At 45.8% G+C, this 24,817-nt stretch overlaps 1 protein-coding gene across 1 annotated transcript; it reads right to left on the minus strand.

The window, feature by feature from the left end:
• Positions 1-8,187: 8,187 nt before the first annotated feature.
• GM2A (GM2 ganglioside activator) lies at positions 8,188-24,685 on the minus strand. Its single transcript, XM_010373683.2, has 4 exons — positions 24,503-24,685; positions 17,554-17,706; positions 10,024-10,206; positions 8,188-9,641 (listed from the first exon to the last, which is right to left on the minus strand). The coding sequence occupies exons 1-4, from the start codon at positions 24,581-24,583 to the stop codon at positions 9,486-9,488; spliced, it is 573 nt and encodes a 190-aa protein (XP_010371985.1). The 5' UTR covers positions 24,584-24,685; the 3' UTR covers positions 8,188-9,485.
• Between the last annotated feature and the right edge of the window lie 132 nt (positions 24,686-24,817).

The raw sequence follows: 24,817 nt of genomic DNA on the forward strand, positions 1-24,817 counted from the left end.
TGTAGCAACAGAGAGCAGCTCAGTGGTCGGTGGAAGATGAGATAGGTGAGAGGGAGGTATTACAAAGGGGCATGAGGAAATTTTTGGAAGGGACAGATAACATGTTCACTATCTCGATTGTGAAGATGGTTTCACAGGAGGGTACATGTGTCAAAACTTATCAGTTGGATACTTCAAATATGTGGCGTTTATTATACGTCAATTATACCTCAATAAAGCTGTTAAAAATAGAATATGAAACATGATTCCATTTTTTTAAATCAGTTACATGCATACAGTCAAATAATTTTGAATACTCAGCACATTGTCATAGGAATTTTCACCAAGTGGGTTGAATTATGAGTAAAATTTTACACTTTTTCTTTTATGTATTTATATATTTTTAAAAAATAGAGACAGGGTCTCACTATGCTGCCCAGGCTGATCTCAAGCCCCTGGGCTCAAGCGATCCACCTGCCTCAGCCTCCCAAAGTGCTGGGATTACAGGTGTGAGCCACCCTGCCCAGTCAAATTTTTATATTTTTCTTTTGCTTGCCTGTGTTGTTGCATTTTTAAAAAAAATAATGTATTGATTTCAGAACTAAAGAAAATTTATTTGAAGTGGGAAAGTATTAATGACGATTTGTTTCACTCTAGTAGAAATGCCACCTTCTAAAAGCTTTTTATTGTAAACTGTAACACCAATGAAAGCATAACTCTACAGCATAATGAATATCTGTAGAGTATCAATTTTCAACTTCACCTTCTATTAGATGATTGATATTATGACCTGCATAACAGGCATTTCAGCTGGAGTTAGCAGCATTCCCCCTTTGTAATATATTGTCCACTTACCAATGGTCAGATGCCAAACAACAACCTCTCAGAGGAGATATGAGGTAGCTGTGTTATCATAAAGGAGAGGTAGGGAAGAATATCCTACCACTAGATAGAAAGCTATCAGCCAATATAAAGTCTGTGCTCTTTTGGGATCGAGACAATGAACTGGGAGAAAGAAAGGCTTTGAGGAACATATGGAAACCTTACTATAGAATATGGAGCAATTAAATGGAGGTAAGGCAGTGGTTTATGACTTTTGGGGACTCGTGCAGCCCACCAACATTCCAATAAAAGCTGTGGCTCCTCCTTCTATAAAATTCACATATATGCATAAGTTTTGCATGCAGTTTCCAAAACAATCACAAACCTCATGAAGTGTATAGACCCTGGGTTGCAAAAGAACCTCTGGAAAAAAGAGGAATGCAAGGATTTCTGCTTCTCATACATGATATGATCTACAGATGATAGATAGCCAAGCCTGGAACAAAGGTCTGGATGCAGAATAGAGCAATATACAAAAATCAGATAAGGGAGGTAAGCTATCAGATAAGAGGTCACCATGTAACTGATATAGAAAACACTTTTTTTTTTTTTTTTTTTTTTGAGACGGAGTCTCGCTCTGTTGCCGGGGCTGGAGTGCAGTGGCCGGATCTCAGCTCACTGCAAGCTCCGCCTCCCGGGTTTACACCATTCTCCTGCCTCAGCCTCCCGAATAGCTGGGACTACAGGCGCCCGCCACCTCTCCCGGCTAGATTTTTGTATTTTTTAGTAGAGACGGGGTTTCACCGTGTTAGCCAGGATGGTCTCGATCTCCTGACCTCGTGATCCGCCCGTCTCGGCCTCCCAAAGTGCTGGGATTACAGGCTTGAGCCACCGCGCTCGGCCTAGAAAACACTTTCTGATGGCAGTCAGCACTGATAGGATCCAAATTGGTCATTCCAGTTCTGCAACATAGGCGGAATTCTCTGCTGCCACATGCTTCTTTGGCAAAAACTGGGACCTAAGAGTTGGAACAGAGAGATCTAGAAGGATACAAAGAATGTGGGAAGGTCCCCCATGACCTTCAGAATCAATTCCCACTGTACTTCTCTACTGGACAAAGGTGATTTATCTCAACATGACTGAGCTGGACAATGGTTGGGGCATAAAGGGGAACGATATGTAAAATCAATCAGTTTAAGAAGAAGCTGAATTCAGATCTTCAACAAGGCCATTGGAGGCCAGGCACAGCGGCTCACGCCTGTAATCCCAGCACTTTGGGAGGCTGAGGTGGGTGGATCACCTGAGGTCAGGAGTTTGAGACCAGCCTAGCCAACATGGTGAAACACCGTCTCTACTAAAAATACAAAAATTAGCCAGGCGTGGTGGGGGGCACCTATAATCCCAGCTACTTGGGAGGCTTAGGCAGGAGAATCGCTTGAACCCGGGAGGCAGAGGTTGAAGTGAGCCAAGATCATGCCATTGCACTCCAACCTAGTCAACAAGAGTGAGATTCTGTCTCAAAAAAAAACGAAAAACAAGGCCATTGGGAAAAAAAGAAATGGGAGAGTGGAGATTGCTAAGGAACACAAACTGAGATTGCTAAGCACATAAGCCCTGCATGTGCTGGGCTGGGGAAGTCAACCATGTGAAGGTGAAGCGTTAAGAGTTAAGAGTTGGCTACCAGGTGATATAAGTCAGTGCATAAGTGCAGTGGTTTATAAGCCACAGTGCCCTGGGAATGGAACTGACAGGCAGCTCTCTAAGGATCTACAAGTCTTGTTATCCGCCATGCCCACGCTGTGCCTGACTCAAACCCACAAAGGAGCTCCTTCAGCAATTCCCAGATCTGAGTTCAAAAGGGAAGAAAAAGGGGCTGGGGAGCAGAACATCTCCCTGGCATGCCAACCCGAATTGGAAGTGAAATTTATTTGGCAAGATAAACTCTCTCAAAGGAAAATTCTCAGGTGGACTTAAACTTAGTGTTTGGGTGAGGGAGAAGGGACAAAATGGAGGAAGGTGAACAAGATGGAGCAGTACCTGTTGTTTCCGGGTTCTTCATCACCAACTTACTGGCGCTCGGGAAAATGCAGCCCGCACCCGGGAAAATGCGCCAGGTGACGTCAATCCGAAGAGATGGAAACTTACCCGGCCACGCCTATGGAGACGCCCCTATCACGCCCTTATCCCGCCCACTGCCCGCCCCCTTCCAGTACCAATGCATAAAAGTCCGCCGCCGTCAGGAGCCGGCATGACTTCTTCGGCCAGGCATTCGCTGACCAGAGAATCTAACCTGACAGCGCCTGCGTGACTTCCCTGGCCCCATACCTGAGGACCGGAGAACCTAGCCCGAGAGTGTGTGCATATTTGCAATAAAAGGCTGCCGCTTTCTTATGTACTTTGGCCTCATGTTTAATTACTTAGCTCTCCTAAATTAAGTTACATTAAATTAAATTAAGACACTTAGGAAGTTGGTTTCCTGGTCAGGGAGACATAGGTGAACCAAAAGGCTTTTCCCCACCTCTCCGGCTTCTTGCCCCAGTTACACCCTTTCCTTCCAGCCACACCAGCCAGCCTTTGTCCAGTTCCCAAATCCCCTTTATATATATTTTTGTTAGTTCCACTAGTTCTGTCCCTGTACAGAACCCTGACTCATATAAGGTTCGTATCTTTTTTTTCTCAAAATGAAAACTTCAGCAATATATCTGTAAAACTTTTTATTTTGAAAAATGTTAGACTTTCAAAGGGTGGCAAAAATAATAGTTTCCATGTATCCTTCACCCAGCTCTTACTAATGTTAACATCTTACATAACCACAGTACAATTATCAAAACCAAATAACTGACATTGATGAAATCCTATTTCTGGTCCTTTTTCTAATCCAGCATCCAAATCGGGAATCTCACAATGCATTTAGTTATCATATTTCTTTATTCTCTTCCAGTTCATGACTGTTCCTCAGTCTTTCCTTTTCACGGCCTTGGCACTTTCAAAACGTACTGGTCAATTATTTTGTAGAGTGTCTCTCAGTTTGGGCTTGTCTGATCTTTTCTCATAATTGCACTGAGACTGCACATTTCTGACAATTCCTCAGAAGTGACATTGTGCCCTTCTCAGTTCACCATACTGGAAGGTATGTGGTATCAGTATGCCTTATTAGTGGTGATGTTAACTTGATCACTTGGTTAAGGTGGTTTCTGTCAGGTTTCTTCACTATAGTGACTGTTTTCCCTTTGTAATTAGTATCTTGTGAAGAGATCTTAAAATCATGCAAAATCCTGTTTCCCATCATACTTCTATTCACTAATTCGGCATTCATAGGTGTTTGTCTGCAACAACTACTCCTAGGGTGTTTGCCTAATGGTGTTTTTTTGTTTGTTTTTGAGATGGAGTCTCACTCTGTCGCCCAGGCTAGAGGTCAGCAGCACGGTCTCAGCTCACTGCAACCTCCACCTTCCGAGTTCAAGTGATTCTCCTTCCTCCGGAGTAGCTGGGATTACAGGCACGCACCATCACACCTGGCTAATTTTGTGTATTTTTAGTAGAGACAGGGGTTTCATCATGTTGGCCAGGCTGGTCTTGAACTCCTGACCCCAGATGATCCACATGGCTTGGCCTCCCAAAGTGCTGAGATTACAGGTGTGAGCCACCATACCCAATCATTACTTCTATTTCTATCGTTCCTTCTACATTTGTGATTCCATTGTGTATGGGATTCTATAGTGTATTTTGAGTCAGTGGACTATAACCCATTATTGTCATTATTTTATTGCTCAAATTGCCCAAGATTTGGCCACTGAGGGATGTTCAATTTGGTTCCTGAGTCCTTTCAATATGTCCCCCATGTTGTTGTTACCTACCATATATTTATTTTCCCAATTCTAATATACACCTAAAGGACTTCCTGAATTGCTAATTTTTGCTTCTGTGAAAAATTTGCTAACTAGACTCTGGTATTTGTGTACTGTTCCTTTTCTCTTTCAAGTATCCCATCAAAATTCTATAACTTCTTATTTTTCTTGCCCACCTCCTTCAACGTGGTTGTACTATGCATTTGAAATACAGTTGAGTTCATCTGTTACTGTTTGTATTTCATTTTGAACTCTCCTCATATCCTGGTTGACTTTAATTACTTTTGGGGGCATAAGAAACATTACTATGGCTCTAAGAGTCACAGTTAAACAAAACATACTCAGATACACTCGGCAGTGTTCCATCCCTATCTCATTTATACCATTATGATTTCTCCTTTCTTTCTACTCTACACCCACCTACCATCCATAGAGTAATGGCTCATTACTTTCTGGCCAATCTTTCCTTATTTACTTTGCATAAACAAGGAGATACATGTTCTTACATCTCCTTCTTTCTTACATAAAAAGTACCACATTCTACTTTTTGTACTTCGCTTTTTGCATTTAATATATCTTGAAAATAACTCAATACCGATTCATAAAGATCTTCATTTTTTTTTTTTTTTACAGCTCAGTAATATTTCATGTGAGTATGCCATGGTGCCATGGTTTACTCAGTCTTTCTCGTGTATATGAACATGACTTTGTTTCCAATATTTGCAGTCACAGTGCTGCAATGAGTAATCTTGTGCATCCGTATATTTGTACTGTTGGAGGTGCATCTTCAAGGGAAATTCCCACAGTGGAAATGGTTGTGTCAAAGGGTAAATGCTTCTGCCATTTGTTAAGTACTGACAAATTTCCCTCCAGAAAAGTCATACTAGTTTGCATTCCCACCAACAGTGACGACAGTGTGTTTCCCTATAGCCTTGCCTAACAGAATGTGTCGTTCTTTCTTTCACCAGTCTGAGAGATGATAAATGGTATCTCAGTATTATCTCAATTTACATTTCTCTAAGGAGTTAGCTCAAATATTTCATTTTAAAGAGCCATTTTATATCTTTACATGAGTGTGTATGTTCTTTTCCCAGTTTTTCTATCAAGTTTTTGGTCCTTTGTCCCTTAATTTTTAATTCCTTATATAGTAAGAATACTATTTGTCTATGATATAGGCTGGATAAATTTTTCTCCCAGTCATTTGATTTTATTGTGTTTTTACCAAGCATTTTTTTTCTCTTTATGTAGTCAAATGTGTCAATATTTTGTTGCCACTGGATATTTCCACCACGTTTCCTTCTGTATTTATATGGCTTCATTTTCTTTCATTTGGATCCTGGATCCACTTGGAGTTCATTCTTACATATGGTGTGAAGTATAGGTCTAACCTCAGCTTTCTCCAAGTGGCTTTCCAGTTGGCTCAGCACCATTTATTAAAAAGTCTGCTTTGACCTGTGATTGAAGATGCCACCTTTAACTTCTCATCCCCCACCCCTAAGAAACCTTAAGGAACATATGACTCAAGAGCAGAGCAGACATAAAAAGATTAACTGAGCTACTGAGATTCAGTCAAGAATGTGAACTAAAAAGCAACTGTTGAGAATAAGGCTGGAAGATCCAACAGAGGGAAACGGCTGTGGAGGTCATCGCCAGGCAAGGTGTCAGAGCCCCAGCATTGAGAATTGGTCAACTCGTGAGTGGGTAAAAATAATTCACCAACAACAGTATAGGTTTGAAAAAGCAAAGGTATTAGAAAGGAAGAATGCTGCAGAAGACTGCAGTGGGGCGCCCTGGCGAGAGGACTGAGCATACCACTGTGGATTTTTCCTTAGGGATATTTATGGACCTTAAAGCAGGACCTTAGGGTTGCACAGTCAGTTTCAGCATGGCATTCTAGAGATGTACAGAAATTTTAGTTACTTTTTTTTTTTTTTTTTTTTGAGACAGAGTCTCTGTCACCCAGGCTGGAATGCAGTGGCGCGATCTCAGCTCACTGCAAGCTCCACCTCCCGGGTTCACGCCATTCTCCTGCCTCAGCCTCCCGAGTAGCTGGGACTACAGGCACCCGCCACCATGCCCAGCTAATTTTTTTTTTTGTATTTTTAGTAGAGATGGGGTTTCACCGTGTTAGCCAGGATGGTCTCAATCTCCTGACCTCATGATCCACCTGCCTCGGCCTCCCAAAGTGTTGGGATTACAGGCATGAGCCATGGCACCCGGCCAGAAATTTTAGTTACTTGTAAGATTTTTTTGGGGAAAAGAAATCTGGAACCAGATGCCTGCTTTAGGTAATAGGAAAGTCTAATTACTTCTTATTTTCCCCAGATAAGGAGTTTTGCCTCTGCATGGCCTGTTTGATAGTCACCAGGTGGTCTTTGCTCCCTTTTAAATTCCTCAGATAAAAAGATTTTGTCTCCGGTGCCTGTTCAATGGTCACCAGGTGATTTTCACCCTCCGCAGTCATGATGTGATGGAAAGCAAAATAGCAAACAAGGGAACTGGATGGCGATGAAGCAGAGACAACAAGCAAGCTCCTGCGACATAAGCAGAAGGGTCCGTCCCTGGAATCGCCTCGGCTCACCTGTACCATTCCAACAAACCCTTCCAACCAAAAGAGCCCCACCCCAAAAACACCTTTGAAATGTGATCAGTGAAATCTGGAGCCAAAGCAAGGGAGAAACTGTCAGCAAGTTAACAAGATTTATTGCTATTCCAGGCTTCAGATGAGCCCAGAACTCAGGGCTGGTGTGTGGTTCAGAAGTTGTTATGGTGTAACAGGGTGGTAGAAAAATCCAGGCAGTTTGATGTCAAGGCCACCCCCTCTTCCTTGGACCCCTGCTCCAAAAGCAGCTGCTGGTGAAGCTAACTCTTTCCCATCTGCCTCATTCACCCGACAGGACTCCAAGACTGAGGCAGGCAGCCACAGCTCACGGGTGAGAGGCTGCCCATACTTCTAGCACTGGAAGAGCCTTCTCCTTGGGACCGGACTCTATGGCTTTGGTCCTGTGGAGGGAGAAATGGTGCCACAGGAGTTGTCTTAAGAGGACAAGGCATGCATGGTCTGAGATCAGAGGTTGCGAAGTGGCCACCCATGAGCCAGTCCGTTTGGGATACATCACACTGCACAGCTTTTTAAAAAAATCATTAGCTGCCAATCTTTTAAAATGGTAAGACTTCATAAAAATCTGAATTTTTGGCCGGGCACGGTGGCTCAAGCCTGTAATCCCAGCACTTTGGGAGGCCGAGGCGGGCGGATCACAAGGTCAGGAGATCGAGACCATCCTGGCTAACACGGTGAAACCCAGTCTCTACTAAAAAGTACAAAAAACTAGCCGGGCGAGGTGGCGGGCGCCTGTAGTCCCAGCTACTCGGGAGGCTGAGGCAGGAGAATGGCGTGAACCCGGGAGGCGGAGCTTGCAGTGAGCTGAGATCCGGCCACTGCACTCCAGCCTGGGCGACAGAGCGAGACTCCGTCTCAAAAAAAAAAAAAAAAAAAAAAATCTGAATTTTTGGCTTCTCTAGGAGTAAACATTGAAACTTTTTTTTTGAGACAAGAGTCTCACTCTGTCACCAGGCTGAAGTATTGCCAGTATCTGATAATACTGGGCCCACACCATTCTTGTGTGGCACTGACTGGTCATAGCTAGGTAGCAGTTGTCTTCACAGACTGGCTATGCACTCTCCAACTTACTCCAGTCCTTGTCACCCTTAATTATATTTCCAAGTGGAGACCAGGCCTCAGCGGCCTTGTATCAATGGGCACATGTGCTGTGACTTTCTGTATAAGAAATATTTACATTGTAATAGTATCTTTAATCAAAAAGGAAAAATCAGCTGGGCGTAGTGGCTCACAACTGTAATTCAGCACTTTCCAAGGCCAAGTGGGCAGATCATGAGGTCAAGAGATCGAGACCATCCTGACCAACACGGTGAAACCCCATCTGTACTAAAAATACAAAAATTAGCCAGGCGTGATGGTGGGCGCCTGTAGTCCAAGCTACTTGGGAGGCTGAGGCAGGAGAATCGCTTGAACCCAGGAGGCAGAGGTTGCAGTGAGCTGAGATTGCGCCACTGCACTCCAGCCTGGTGACAAAGTGAGACTCTGTCTCCAAAAAAAAAGGGAAAAGTCGAAATCAAGCCTGGAAGCAACTTGTTTCTCAAGGTTCTTGTCACTCATTTAAGTCTCTTGCTAAGCCCTGCGGGTACCTGAGTTTGTAAACAACGGAGCACCCCTAATATCTCCCCCAAGGGATTCCTCCCCCCGACACCCTACCTCTCCAGGATACACTGCACCCTAGTATTAATTGGGAAAATCTAGAAAGGAAATTAAAATTAGTCACAGAAGTTAAGGGAGGAATAGACTAAGAGCAAATACTTTCGCCCCTTCATTTAACAGGGGGTTGGAGGAGAACAAAAATGTTAATACTCTCACTTTGCTTTTAACTTAGTGACAAAAAAAAAAAAGAGTGAGAGAGAGAAAGTTATAAAGATTCTTCAGGTCCTAAAACACTCTGGTTCCCATTCCTTAAGTGCTTTGGAAATGAACGAGGCTCTTTAGAGAGAAAGAGCGAATGTTAACCGGGATGAGTAACGTGGTCAGCCCAGCAGATGCCCTGGGCTATCAAGAACTGCCCAACTCATCCTCCCTTAGGTCAGGGCTGCTTGCCCCAGCCTAAAATATAAGTGGCACAAAATGATTTTCAGTGAGGGTAGCAGACTCATTGTAGAAAGAGGATTAAAGCGGGGCAGAGAGGGGGAGTTTGGCCTTGGCAAACACAAAACAGAGGAAAAGGGACCTTCCTCACACTGCTCCATTCTGCTGTGGCAGATGCCACGTTATATGCCCTTTAGAGAGGCAGCAATCTTGATGCAGCCCAGACGCTTCCCACTGTTGCTTAGGACGCTCTCTATGCGGTAGTTCCCGGTGGTGAGCCAACTGGGCAGCTCCAGGTGAGGCAAAACAAATTCGCTCTTGGGCAGTGAGTAGGTTCCCTGTGGGAAAGCCAGTGGACAGCCAGTCAGTGGGAGCCTACTGATGGGGTCTTTCTCCTAGAGCCACTGCTAGGATTGTAGCCATGAACTACCACCCCTCTTCCCATTCTTGAAACCACCACACAAGATTAGAGACTGCCATAGTACTGTACAGCATGGATTATTATGGAAAAAGGGCCCTGAAGATCACATATAAGTACAAGTCTCCTATTTCATAGATGGATAACTGAGGCTCCTGAAAGATAAGTGATTCCTGATAGGTCACACTGGCTTACAAATCCAGAGACATCCAGATCTGCAGGAGGAGAATGCAAAGACCCTTCTCTCCAAACCCCATCTCTTTAGCCACAGTGGTAACGCTCTCTCCTCCCTAAGTACTTACTTCTTTGAAGGGACAGTGGCAAGGAAGCCCATAGGTATGCAGGGGCTCTGGGCAGGGCTCCCCAGTAGGAATTAACATGTCAAGCACATCACAGAAGTTTTCAAAGGTACAGCTGCCAATGTAGTCTGTGCATGGGATCTTGATCCAGAGGCTAGCCACTTCCTTCTCCAGAACTAATTCCAACTGGTAAAAAAAAAAAAAAAGGTTTGAAAAAGGTTACAAGTATAAATTCCAGGGCAAACATACCAACTCTTCTGTCTCTTCAAAAAAGCAGCAATATAGTTTAATCATAGAATTTTTAACTGGATGAGATCTTAGAGACAGTCTGTTCCAGGAGTGGCAACACTGTGGCCCATGTGTGAGTATAGTGTATTACTGTGCCCATGGCAGACATTAATAATCAAATGTGAATTTTCCCCCTACACTGAACTATACATAGACTTAGGATTCTTTTTTTCTTGTATCATGGCTCACTGCACTCACTGCAGCCTCAACCTCCTGAGCTCAGATGATCCTCCTGCCTCAGCCTCCCATGTAGTTGGGAAACACAGGCAGGCACATGCCACCACACACAGCTCATTCTGTATTTTTTGTAGAGATGGGGTCTCACTTTGTTGCCCAGGCTGGTCTGGAACTCCTGGTCTCAAGCAATCCTTCCACCTTGCCTCCCAAAGTGCTGGGATTACAGGCATGAGCCATCATGCCCAGTCCATAGTCTTAGAATTCTTTAGGTAGTCACTACCCATTGATTGACTCTAACACTTGCATTGAAATGCACTTGTCATCTAACTGCTAATTGGTTAACTGTGGCATTGTTTCCTGGGCTTTCCTTCTGAGCCCAGTCTTGGCCCCAGAATCCTTTTCTGCATAGGACTTCAGGTAGTTACTACCAACTGATGAGCTGGTTACCAAAATGAACCCAACTGGCTGTTCCTGGGTCACATTTTCTCTCTATAGCCACAGAAGACAGAATTAAGAACAACAGGAATGTATAGAAAGATCACCTTGGGGCTGGTATAAAATCATAGCTAGGTTACAACAGATGGAGCTACCTCAAGGAGTAGTGGGCTCCCTGACTCAGCTGGGAAAGCTACAAAAGACTCTTGTGCCTGGAGGCGAGCTGGGTGAGAAGCTCTAGAACACACCTCACACCTCCATGCTGTCGTGACTTTGCTCCCGTTTTGGAGGTTGAAGCTGACCAGGAGGAAGTGGCCAGAATTTCATGGCGGATGTCCCAGTTGTGCCGGGCACGTGCTGAACAGTCACCATGTATTAGTTGCCTCTAGTGCCAAATGAGTTGTCCTTCAGAACCATGTCCATCACCCACCAAAGGTATCAAGGTAAAATTCTAAGGAAAGAGTACTAGGAAATTAGCTTTCTCAAATATCTGATTCCTTATCGGCATTATGGCAGGAAATCACATTTTTAGGATCCCTTTCAGTTCTGACATTCTAGCATTCTAGGAATCCCAGCCTCTAGGCTCACTTTATTTGGGGCTCTGTTTCTAAGAGATAAATCCTGGATAGGCACTTATATCCTCAGAGGCTGCTGGGCTCAGGCTGGTTCCCAGGCCACAGACTCAAGTCTTCCAGATGCCCCAGATGTCAAGATACTAGCTGCCTTCCTGCCTTCCTCCAGGCCCAGAAAGAACAAAGAAGTCAGCACATCCTGTGTTCTGAGTGGACAAATTCAAATTGCTCCTCTCACTGGCCTCATCTGCTGCTAAGACATACCCATTATCTCCACCACTGGCCACACAGCACCCTCTGAGCCCTCCTCTCTCTCATCAAACCTGCTTCTACCCCGCTGCCTAGGAAAAGTCAGAGGGCCTAGGTTGGAATTCTAGTTCTGCCACTTCCTAGTTTTATTGTCCCCTTGGGTGAGTTGCTTAATCTCTCTCAGTGGCCATCCCCTTACCTTTTTTTTTTTTTTTTTTTTTGAGACAGAGTCTCACTCTGTCACCCAGGCTGGAGTATAGTAGTGCGATTTTGGCTCACTCCAAACTCTGCTTCCTGGGTTCAAGTGATTCTCCTGTCTTAGCTCCTGAGTAGCTGAGATTACAGGCATGAGCTACCACGCCTAGCTAATGTTTTTGTATTTTTAGTAGAGATGGGGTTTTAATATGTTGGTCCGGCTGGTCGCAAACTCCTGACTTCAAATGATCCACCCACCTCGGCCTCCCAAGGTGCTGGAATTACAGGCGTGAACCACTGTACTCAGCCTCACCTCATCTTCAAAAATGGGATATTTTAGAGTGCCCACCTCTCTCACAGGTCCCATTGAGAGGGAAATACCAGCACTTCGCACAGTGCCTGAAATCAAAAGCTTCCTCCTCCGTGACTTCTGTCCTGCCTTTTTCCTTAGCCAGTACTCTCTCCTTGTGTCGCCAATACCTTAATGAGAATGTTTGAACCAGTTATGCCCTGAGCGAGAGCACGCAGCAGAGGAGGCCAGTAGGGGGACAAGTCCTGCCAGAGCTCCTCCCACCAGGCTGGAACCTGTAGGGCTGCATCTACCAGAAGGGGTAGTGCCTCCCTCATCTCTACTTCTACCCCTAGCACAGGACCAGCACGACACAAGAAGTGTACTGAACTGAAGTCAACAGAGGGTTCTAAGGCAGCAGCCACGCCTACCATTCGGAAATTACAAATGATGGCTCATTTCTTATTCTCAATCTATTTGCTACAATGACTCAGAAAAGGAGGCGGGGCGGAGTAACGAGCCCAGGCATGTATATGACTTTGGGTGCTGGGGGAGCCAAGTTATCAGGCCTGAAAGGTTGGAATAAGACAAATACAGTGACAATTTGCAATTCTCAAGGATGGGAAAACCAGGGTCCCACAGGCTGGAACTTGAGGGAGGGCTGGGCAGTGGTTATGCCAGATCCCATGGAGCAAGTGAAAAGGGAAAAGGGAGCTCCTGAGCAGGCTCCAGTCTTACCCATGGCCATGGAATCTGGGATATCTAACTTTTAAACATTGCAGCTGGGGTCAAATCCACTCAGGTCGCAGATTTGACTTTTGATTAAAGAAATTTCACTACAGCAAGATCAGAGGAAGAGAGGATGGCAGTTGCTTTCTTGGGTTTGGGCAGTCACTCTCCTCTGGGCCTCAGTGTAACAAGGGGTCGAAGCCCCATGGACCCCAAGAGTGCTCCAGGCTCATCCAGAGCTTAGTTCTGGGCAGCTCTCATAAGCGGGTCTGCTGGGCAAGGGGAGAGTTCTGGAACTGAATCTGCAGCACTCCTCTCCCCTCCCCTGCAAATACACCAAGCACTAAGTCTACCTCCCTGCCAATAAAAGCTCAGGAACCAAACCCCAAGATAAACACACCAGCCTTGTCCATGCTAACAACTAGCTTTGTGACCTGGAGCAAGTTGCAACCTTTCCTGAGACCCTTTGTCCCTCATTGTCTCTTCTCCCTAGCAAGTGGTCAGAAGAGCTTTCATCTAATAGTTGATATGCACATGTCCTGAAGAAAGAACTGAACCAAATATATATATATATATATAGAAGAGAAATATTGGGGGCCGGGCATGGTGGTTCACTCCTGTAATCCCAGCACTTTGGGGGGCCAAGGTGGGCAGATCACCTGAGGTCAGGAGTTCGAGACCAGCCTGGCCAATGTGACGAAACCCCATCTCTACTAAAAATACAAAAATTAGCCAGGCGTGGTAGTGCACGCCTATAATCCCAGTTACTCTGGAGGCTGACGCAGGAGAGTCCCTTGAACCAGGAGGTGGAGGTTGCAATGAGCCAAGATTGCGCCACTGCACTCCAGTCTAGGCAACAGAGTGAAACTCCATCTCAATAAATAAATAAATAAATAAATAAATAAATAAATAAATAAATAAATAAATAAATTGGGGAAAGAGAAGGAGCAGAGGGGATCTGAGGCCAATTTTTTTTTTTTTTTTTTTTGAGATGGAGGCTCGCTCTGTCGCCCAGGCTGGAGTGCAGTGGCCGGATCTCAGCTCACTGCAAGCTCCGCCTCCCGGGTTTACGCCATTCTCCTGCCTCAGCCTCCGGAGTAGCTGGGACTACAGACGTCCGCCACCTCGCCCGGCTAGTTTTTTGTATTTTTTAGTAGAGACGGGGTTTCACCGTGTTAGCCAGGATGGTCTCGATCTCCTGACCTCGTGATCCGCCCGTCTCGGCCTCCCAAAGTGCTGGGATTACAGGCTTGAGCCACCGCGCCCGGCCCTGAGGCCAATTTTTACTACGCACAAGTGACAGTAAAGACAGAGGAGATTATGTAGGCCCAAATTTATGACAGGTAATGAAGCAATGGAAAAGAAGAGTAGGGAGTAAAACCCATCTTAATGGTTTGTGAAGAAGCCAGGAAAAGCAGGCTGAGGGCAGAAGAGGGGGTCTGCCAGCTGCTTGTTTCCAAGTCAGCTGCATAGCCCCATCCCTGGAAACGCCATTAGTGGTTGCATGGTGATGGCAGCAGAGGGAGCATGGCGGATGGCCTACCAGGAGAGCCCACACTCCAGATTCAGCAGAGGGAGCACACAAATAAATGTGTGTGACCCTGGCAGAGAAACAGTCCAGTGTCCATACATAGGGAATGATTCTATCCTTTGGCCCAGATCCAAGGGTACAGGGCTTGACCCCCTATCACTTGAGGAACAGTAATGGAAACACAATGACTCTGCTAGGAAAAGACTTGGTAGGAGGTGCAGGGGAGCTGAAAGCTGCCACATATCCAGGACTTGTGTCTGGGTCAAGAAGCTGCAGGATAAGACAGATACTAATTGAAATGTTCACAAGATCTAACATGTACTGAGCATGTCCTGGGTGCCAGGCCCTGTGCAAAGCACTCTCTACATTCTTTTCTAACTCAGGTATTGCTCAAGGAAAGCCCATAAGGTAGGAGCTGTGATTAAGACAGGTCTAAGGGTAATGATAGAAACACAGATTCCAAATCAGGAATCCTCTAAATAATTAAGACAAAACTGGTACCAGAATAGATCTGGATCAAGAACAGACTGAAGGGCATAGAGGAACATCATATAAAGGTAGCAATTTTAGCTAGAGAGGAAAGGACCATAAGAAATGGTGTTGTAATGGATATATGAAAAGTCTTCATTGTTTTCTAAGAAAATATAAAAACATACACCCCTAAAATAGTCAATGGAGGCCGGGCGCGGTGGCTCAAGCCTGTAATCCCAGCACTTTGGGAGGCCGAGACGGGCGGATCACGAGGTCAGGAGATCGAGACCATCCTGGTCTACACGGTGAAACCCCGTCTCTACTAAAAAATACAAAAAAACTAGCCGGGCGGCGTGGCGGCGCCTGTAGTCCCAGCTACCCGGGAGGCTGAGGCAGGAGAATGGCGTAAACCCGGGAGGCGGAGCTTGCAGTGAGCTGAGATCCGGCCACTGCACTCCAGCCTGGGCGACAGAGCGAGACTCCGTCTCAAAAAAAAAAAAAAAAAAAAAAAAAAAAAAAAAAAATAGTCAATGGATGGAAACAAACAGGTTATTCCCAAAGTAAATACAAAAGGCAAATAAACCTATGAATAGACATCTGCGCTCACTAGGAATGATGCAAGTTGGTTCAAACATTGGGAGGCACTTTGGCAATATGTATCAAAAGACCTAAAAAGTGTGTATCTAGATAATCAGAAAATTATAAAAAGATGTACTATAAGAATAATTTCTACAATGGTGGTTATTATAGCAAAACAAAAAGCAAACAAACAAATAAAAAACACTCTGGCCGGGTACAGTGGATCAAGCCTGTAATCCTAGCACTTTGGGAGGCCGAGGCACGCAGATTGCCTGAGATCAGGAGTTCAAGACCAGCCTAGCCAAAATGGTGAAACCCCATCTCTACTAAAAATACAAAAATTAGTGGGGTGAAATGGCAGGTGCCTGTAATCCTAGCACTTTGGGAGGCTGAGGCAGGAGAATCGCTTGAACCCGGGAAGCAGAGATTGCAGGGAGCTGAGATTGCACTACTACACTCCAGCCTAGCCGACAGAGTACGACCCTGTCTCAAAACAAACAAACAAACAAACAAAAACTATCCTGGAAACAAACTAAATGTTCAACAATAGACTTGTTATACAAATTATGAAAGATCCACATCAGAATATTTCTGCCATTAAAAATGATTGGGTAGACTGAGCAAAGTGGCTCAAGCCTATAATCCCAACATTTTGAGAGTCTGAGGCAGAATGATTGCTTGAGCCCAGGAGTTTGAGACCAGCCTGGGCAACACAGGGAGGCTCTGTCTCCATAAAAAATTAAAAAATTAGGTAAGCATGGTGACATGCGCCTGTGGTCCCAGCTACTCAGGAGGCTGAGGTGGGAGGATCCTTAAGCCCAAGGCTGCGGTAAGCCATGATCACACTACTGCACTCCAGCCTGAGCAACAGAGTGAGACACTGTTCTAAAATTATAATAAATTAAAATAATTAAATAATGATTGGGTTAAAAAAATTGATTAAGTAGAGTCACCTAATCCTTGGAAACAGATATGGAACATATAGTATGATGCAAAAAAAAAAAAAAAAAAAAGCAAGTATAATAGCATATCTCATATAATCCCATGAGTATAAGTGTATATGTATTTACAAACACATAAAAATTCGGACTGGATATATAAAGAGCAAACACTGACTATCTCTAGGATTTAGATTACTGGAGGACATTTACAATGAGCACTGCCTATTACCATACATATCCATTAAAAATAAATATGTATGTTATATATGTAATTGTGTGGGGGAAAGTTGCAAAGAATACCCTATAAGATGTTAAAAGTGCTTACCCCTTATCACTAGGTAGTGAGATTTCAAGTGATATTTATTTATTTATTTAGAGACAGAATTTCACTCTTGTCACCCAAGTTGGAGTGCAGTGGTATGATCTTGGCTTACTGCAACCTCTGCCTCTTGGGTTCAAGCAATTCTCCTACCTCACCTTCCTGAGTAGTTGGGATTACAGGCACATGCCACCACGCCCAGCTAATTTTTATATTTTTAGTAGAGATGGGGTTTCACCATGTTGGCCAGGCTGATCTCAAACTCCTGACCTCAAAAGATCTGCCCAACTCAGCCTCCCAAAGTGTTGGGATTACAGGCGTGAGCCACCACACCTGGCCTATTTTATTTTATTTTTTGATGACTTCTGTTTTCTAAAGTGACTATATATTACTGGCTAATTGGTATATCGATTTTATAATTAACAACAAAACCAAATTGGCCAACCAGAGCTGTCAGACAATAACGAGCCACTGGCTATCAGGCCCAGAGAAGGCCAGGACGCTCCTGCCAGGCGCAAGGTATCCATCACTCCTGCCCTCACCAGGAAATTGCTGGCGCTGACATCAGAGATTCCTTTCAATCCCATGATCCTGAGATTCCATGAACCTGTGAAAGAGTGTCTGAATCTACATGTCCTGTACTATTCTCTGGGAATCCAGGATTCTGAAATTCCTCACAGTTCCCCAAGCATACACGCCCCAGTGCCCCTGCTGGCCAGACCTGGCACCTCCCCTTCCCTACCCACCCCCAGGCTCACCTTCAGAGGAGAAGTCAGAGGAACACTGGTGCTGCCCACGACACTGAGGGTCACATTCCCAGGAATGATGATGGGGTCAGGCTCCAGAGTCAGGCTTCTGATCACCGCAGGGTCCTTTCCTTCATCACAGTTATCCCAGGAGAAGCTACCGAGCTGGGATGGCCGGGGACAATCAGGCAGCAAGGAAGGAGGAGAAGAAAAAGGTTGACAAAAGAAACTATCACAGATCACAGGAAAAACGAGCTCCTGGCAGCGTAACCTTGGGTGAGGCACCCCCGTCCCTAAGCCTCCTCTATGAGGTTCCATACCTATGAACCTGGGATAACACTTGTCCTACTCATTTCATAGGCAGGACTAAACTAAAAGACTCAAAAGACATAATCTCTCAAAAGCATACTGTAAATTATAAGGCAGGATATGACAGACCTGGTACTTCAAAACCGGAGACTGACCTAATCTTCCTTTGGTGGGCACCTTCTCTGACTTCCCTCCTCCCTGCTGCCCGCTCCTCTCCAGCCAGCCTTGGGATCCCAGCAGAGGGCAAGCTCCTGGAGGATTCAGCTCTGCAGCCCACACCCAGGACCTTGTTCATGTCACACCCCACGCCAAACCCAGAGCCAGGAACAACGGGAAACACAAAACACAATGGGAAATCTAACGGCATCTGAAATCCCACTGTCAAGGGGCAGGTGATTAACTCAGGAAGGAATAGGACACTCATGAAAAGATCCCCAGTGGATCACTTGCTGATGAATAATCCCCAGTGAATGGACTTCCCCAGTCCTAACCAGTGTCTTCTTCCCATCCCACTTCTCAGGTCATGTGCCCACTAGGGTCACCTACCACCCCTCTGCTGAGCTGCTCCTCCTGTTCCTCCTCCACATCCCCCAGGTCTCCTGATTCCACCATCACTACATCTGCATGTGACTGCATGTGACCACCACTCTGCACTCCAACAGGACCCTGTCTGATTATTTTTTGTTTTTTTGAGACGGAGTCTCACTCTGTCACCCAGGCTGGAGTGCGGTGGCGCGATCTCAGCTCACTGCAAGCTCCGCCTCCCGGGTTCACGCCATTCTCCTGCCTCAGCCTCCCAGTAGCTGGGACTACAGGCACCCACCACCATGCCCGACTAATTTTTTGTATTTTGTTTAGTAGAGACTGGGTTTCACCATGTTAGCCAGGCCTGTCTCGAACTCCTGGACCTCATGATCCACCCGTCTCAGCCTCCCAAAGTGCTGGGATTACAGGCGTGAGCCACCGCTCCCGGCCTGTCTGATGACCTTGAACACCTCCCACACCGTGAAGACTCTCTGCCCACCCACTCACACCTCTCCCAGCCCCCTGGAGGCCACCTATGAGAGACTGTTGGCATTCCCTCCACCCACACCCTGTCTCAGAGAGAAAACCTACCAGTCCCACACCCCCAAGCTGATGCCCACCTTCAATACTCCCATCACTGACTGGATCAAGATGGATCACTTAACCCCAGCTAGGATGACAGATTCTCTCTGCCCAGTTTTGGAATTAAGGCATAAAAGGCTGGGGATACGGGGTTTTTGTGCTGTCACTGGATCCTAAGTTTTGAGTTGAGGCCAGACCATCTAGATCTGTGATCCATGACCAAGCAGAAGTTAATGAAGGGATAAGAGCTAAGGGCTCTGTTAGTCTGTGGAAAAGAGAACAAATGAAGTCCCACTTCCCTATCTATAAAAGCAGTATGGAGTAGTAGTGAAGGGCACGGCTTTGGAGAGACATGGGTGAATGACAGCTTTAGCCAAACAGCCCTGGGTGGAAATCATATCTCTGCCACACTTACCATGTGATTTCATAGGCCAGTTTCACCTTTGAAGTCTAAATTTCCACATCTTTTAACTGGAGGCATTTCTACCTTCCTCTCCAGGATGTTGCAAGGGCTAGAGCATGTATGTAAAGCTCATAACCCAATGCCAGGCACAAGGCACGTGAGCCGGCTCACTAAATGGGAGCCATTAGCATCCTAGCCTCCGCTTCCTGCCGGCAGCTCAATGAGATGTCTTGTAGCTCTGTAATAAACTTCCCCTTTAGCTGAGCTTTTAGGAATAGGTTCCTACCCCTTGGAATGAAAGGTCATGTCATGGCTAAGAAAGGCAGGACAGGATAGTTGCCAATAAATGTTTCCTTCAACAATCATTTCACAAATATTTATGGAGCAATGATGATAGGCCCTGGGCTAAGTACTGTGGCAAGAGTGGTAAACAATCACACCTGGCTCCTGCCCTGCCTTGAGGAGCTTACCATCTAATGTAAATAATTATCACCCACTATGATTTGTGAGTGCCACAAAGGAAAAGAGCAGAAGGTAATGGTGACAGCAACAAAGGACTCACTTACATAGGGTGGTGGGGAAGTGATACTTAAGCTGGACGCTTGGGAGATGAGGAGTCAGACATGGAAGTGCAGGCCAGGCCGAGGGAACTCAGGCAAAGGCCCTGAGGCACAAAGAAGCTTGACTGCTCTAGGCACTGGGAGAAGGCCGTGGGCTAAATGTAGTGGACGAGGGACCCAGATGAGGTTGGAGGGGTGGCAGGGTCATTTAATGCAGGACCCCACAAGCCATAATCGGGAGGTTGCTTTTACCATAGGTGCAGTGGAACCCCACTGAAGGACAGTGCTACACTGTGATTTGTGGTTGTGAACAGACTGAAAGTGGTCAAGGGAAAGAATGCCTGGAATTAAGAGTCAGGCTGGAGGGCAATATGGGAGCAGGACTAGTTTTGTGGGTGGGGCTGCTTTCATAGATTCTAAGGCAGCCTGATCCACACAGAGGACTGATTCCGGGCTGGGGGTGGGGGTAGGGTATCCAGAGTCCAGAGTACCTATTGGAGAAGAATCCCTTCCCCTCTCCTAAGCTCTCCTTTCCCCAGGTCCTGGGGGAGACGTCGTAACAAGATGGCTTCCTAAGGGTAGTGCCCGGCTAGCTGTCTCTGTAGTGACAAATTCTGCTGCTGAGTCCAGGCTCATAGGGGAAGGGAGGTGTCATGGATTAGCAATGCCCACCAAGGCCAGGCTGGTCACCAGATATCTGTCACCCCAGCCTAGGCCAACAAGTGGGAAGGGGTGGCACAAGACGGAGGGGAAGGGCACAGCTCTGGAGGCAGAGATATGGGTACTACAGGTATGAGTTAAAACCCAGCTCAGCCAGTCTCACTAGCTGAGATCATTGGTAAGTTAACCCCTTAGAGGTTCAAAATCTCCTCATTTATTACGTGGGTATAATGATATCTTCTCACGGGACTACTGTGAGGGCAGATGTTTGTATACAGAAAACACAGGGCACAACTCCTCAAGACTGTCAGGCTCCTGAATAAAACAAGGAAAGACTAAGAAACTGTCATAGGCTAGAGGAGAGTGGGGACTACAATGATATGTGTCATGACAATGGCAGTGCAGTACCCTGGATTGGATCCTGACTCAGAAAGAGGGCATTAATGGGAAAACTGGTGAAATCCAAATAAAGTTTAGAATTCAATTAATAGTAATGTACTAATGTTAGTTTCTTAGTTTTGGAGATATGTACATGTAAGATGCTAACAGAGGAAACTGAGTCAGGATTATATAGAAATTCTATATTATCTCTGTAACTTTTCCTTCCTTCCTTCCTCCCTCCTTCCTTCCTTCCTTCCTTCCTTCCTTCCTTCCTTTCTTTCTTTCTTTCTTCCTTTCTTCCTTTCTTTCTTTCTTGAGACAGGGTCTCATTCTGTTACCCAGGCTGGAGTGCAGCAGCCACGATCTCAGCTCACTGCAACCTCTGCCTCCTAGGTTCAAGTGATTCTCTTGCATCAGCCTCCCAAGTAGCTGGGACTACAGGTGTACGCCACCATGCCTGGCTAATTTTTTGTATTTTTAGTAGAGACAGGGTTTCACCATGTTGGCCAGGTTGAGGGTGGTCTCCATCTCCTGGCCTCAAGTGATTTGCCTGCCTCGGTCTCCCACAGTGCTGGATTATAGAGGTGAACCACTACGCCCCGCTGCAACTTTTCCATAAACCTAAAATTATTCCAAATTTTTTTTTTTTTAGGAAAAAAGCACATAGCTCAGTACATAGCGCATAGTATGTGTACAACAAATGACAGCCACTATATAGCACTATAGTCTATTAAGCATCTACTGTATGACTAGCATGGGGCTAGATATCCTCCCCTGTTATCTAACACTCATCACAGCCTGTAGTCACAAGATCAGTTATGCTAGAAGAGGAACTGAAATTCAAGTTTCCTGATGTTCACTCACTGTCACCCCCCCTCCCCCAGTCTTTATCTAGTCCAGGGACTCAAGGTCAGGCCTCTGAATCACATGAGCCCTGAGATGTAGGTGCTGTGTGATTTTGAGTGACCTTTATAATGTCTCAGAGCCTCTTCAAAACTGCCAATCTAAGACCTAGTCTGAGATGGCATCCATACCCACAGCATAAATGAGAACAAGTTTGTAGGGTAAGCTAGCAGCCTCTAGCCAGACTCCACCTCATAGCGGCCAGCCCTGGAGCCAAGAGAAACATTCTCAGCCAATATTCAGGAACAAGGTATAAATTCTCCAGGCAAATGAAGTCAAAAGTTCCACATTCCTTCATTCAACAAGCAAAACAGACTTTCTGCCTCGGGGGCACAGTGAGGCCAAGCCCACAGATTTATATGGCTTTATTTGTTTCTGATTTTAGAACTTTTCCATCAATGAATGCATTTCCCTTCACTGACGAGATTCAGGTTGGCACCATCACACCCATCGTACAGATGAGGAGACCAAGACTCAGGTAATCCATGGATTGAGACAGGGGAAGGATCAGAAGCCAAGCCTCCCTGCTTTCAGTACTATACACTTTCCCCTACACAGCACTGTTCCTCACTCTCAAACACTTCCAAGATGGTAGGAGGGAGGAGATCGGGGTGGACCTATCCCTTTGCTACCAGAAATGTTTGATGTCTTGCCCACAGCTAGCAGCCAAGAGGCAATGGAATCAGGTTTTTGTTTTTGAGGTTTTTTTGTGAGATAGGGTCTCACTCTGTCACCCAGGCTGGAATGCAGTGGTGCAATCTCAGCTGCAGCCACGACCTCCCAGGCTCAGGCAATCCTCTTACCTTAGCCTCCCGAGTAGCTGGGACTACTGGTGCACACCACCATGCCTAGCTAATTTTTGTATTTTTTGCAGAGATGGGGCTTCGCCATGTTGCCCAGGCTGGTCTTGAACTCCTGAGCTCAAGCAATCTGCCCACCTCAGCCTCCCAAAGTGCTGGGATTACAGGTGTGCACCACTGCACCTGGTCTTGGGGTTTTTTTTTAATTTGACAAACCACAGTTGTATACATTTACGGGGTACAATGTGAAATGTATTCTCTTGGTTTTGAAATGCACACAGTTCCTGACTTACTATGGTTTGACATACCATTTTTCCACTTTACAATCGTGCCTAAGTGATAAATATTCAGTAGAAACTGTACTTTAAGTATCCATACTGTTTTTCGCTTTCAGTACAGTCTTCAATAAATCACATGAGACATTCAACACTTTATTATGAAACGGGCTTTGTGTTAGATGATGTTGCCCAACTTTAGGCTAATGTAAATGTTCCGAGCATGTTTAAGGTAGGCTAGGCTAAGCTATGATGCTCAGGTTAGTTGTATTAAATGCATTTTCAACTTAATGGTATTTTCAGCTTATGATGGGTTTATCAGAACGTAACCCCATGGAAAGTTAAGGAGCTTCTGCATATAATACATTACTAACTATAGTCACCCTGGTGTGCAATAAATCTCAAAGCCTACTCCTTAGCAGAACTCAGTGGCCCACACCTGTAGTCCCAGCTACTCAGGAGGCTGAGGTGGGAGGACTGTTTGAGCCCAGGAGTTCAAGGCTGCAGTGAGCTACAATCACCCCACTGCACTCCAGCCTGGGTGACAGAGTGAGACTCCATCTCTACTCTCAACTTCTGTAAGTTCAGCTTGGTTAGAATCCGCATATAAGTGACATAATAAAACAAAACTACCATATGAACCATTATCCCACTTCTGGGTACATATCCAAAGGAACTGAAATTTCTGGTTATATATCCAAAGGAATTGAAATTTCGAAGGGCTATCTGCACTCCCATATTCACTGCAGCATTACTCACAATAGCTAAGATATGGAAATAACCTAAGTGTCCATCAACAGACACTTGATGGATAAAGAAATTATCCATCAAATTGAATGCATAAAGAAAATGTGGCATATATGCACAACAGAATACTATTCAGCCTTTAAAAGGGGGAACGTCTTGTCATTTGCAACAACATAGACAGAATCTATGAAGCTAGTTGCAATAAGCCAGAACTAGGCTTTTTCAGGTCAAGGGATTACAGAACTTCCCTTTCCCAGGGATCTGCAGCACGGTGTGAATGAGAAGTGAAGGAGGAAGCTTGGAGGATAGGGGGACTGTTGTCTCAGTGGCTCACAACCAAGGGCAGCGGGGTCACAGGCCTGGTTATTTGTCACCAGATGGGCAAATCTGGATCCTCTGGCCTGGAGAAGCTCTCAAGTCCTCCAACGTATCAGGAAGAGCTCAGGGCATTCGAGCAGGGGAAGAGATGAGGCAACAGGCCTTATCATGGGGACATAAGGAGTAGGAGTCAGGAGTAAGGTGCAGGGTAACAGGACTGAATCTCTGGGGGCAATGCCTTAGTTTTAAGGCTCTCTGCATTTTCACTCCGGCGCTTGGAGAGAGGGCAGCAGAGTGCAGACGTGAGATGAATCTCTCCAAAAAGGGCCTGGAGCAGAACAAGTCTTTAGAGGCCACCCTCATTGTACAGACCAGAATCCCATAATGAGTTACTTTGGAAGGCTCTAGTGCAGAGAGCCAACTCTAGATAACGCAGTGGCCACCCCATATCTCAGCCAGACCTGCACACCCGTAGCTGGATCAGGAGGCTGCACTCACCTTTTTCAGGTAGGCTTGCGCAGGGGCCGCGAAAAGCAAGCCCAGGGCGATCAGGAAGGGAGCCTGCATCAGGAACTGCATTAAGAAGCGTAGGTCAGGGCGGAGTTAACTGCAAGGTCTGTGGCGGCAGAGGCGCCTTTAAATGCCTTCCTGTATTGGTTACGCAAAGCTGTGTATTGCTATGCAAAGCTGAGTCCAGTCACTGGCAGGTTCGCCCCGCCCCGCCCCGGCCAGAGATTTCCCGGCCGAGAGTTGGACCGATTCCTCCCGGCTCCGCCCCCTCGCTCTTTTCATTGGAGTCTATCTCTCCAGCGT

The sequence above is a fragment of the Rhinopithecus roxellana genome, chromosome 3 (assembly GCF_007565055.1).
Source record: "Rhinopithecus roxellana isolate Shanxi Qingling chromosome 3, ASM756505v1, whole genome shotgun sequence".
Taxonomy (NCBI): domain Eukaryota; kingdom Metazoa; phylum Chordata; class Mammalia; order Primates; family Cercopithecidae; genus Rhinopithecus; species Rhinopithecus roxellana.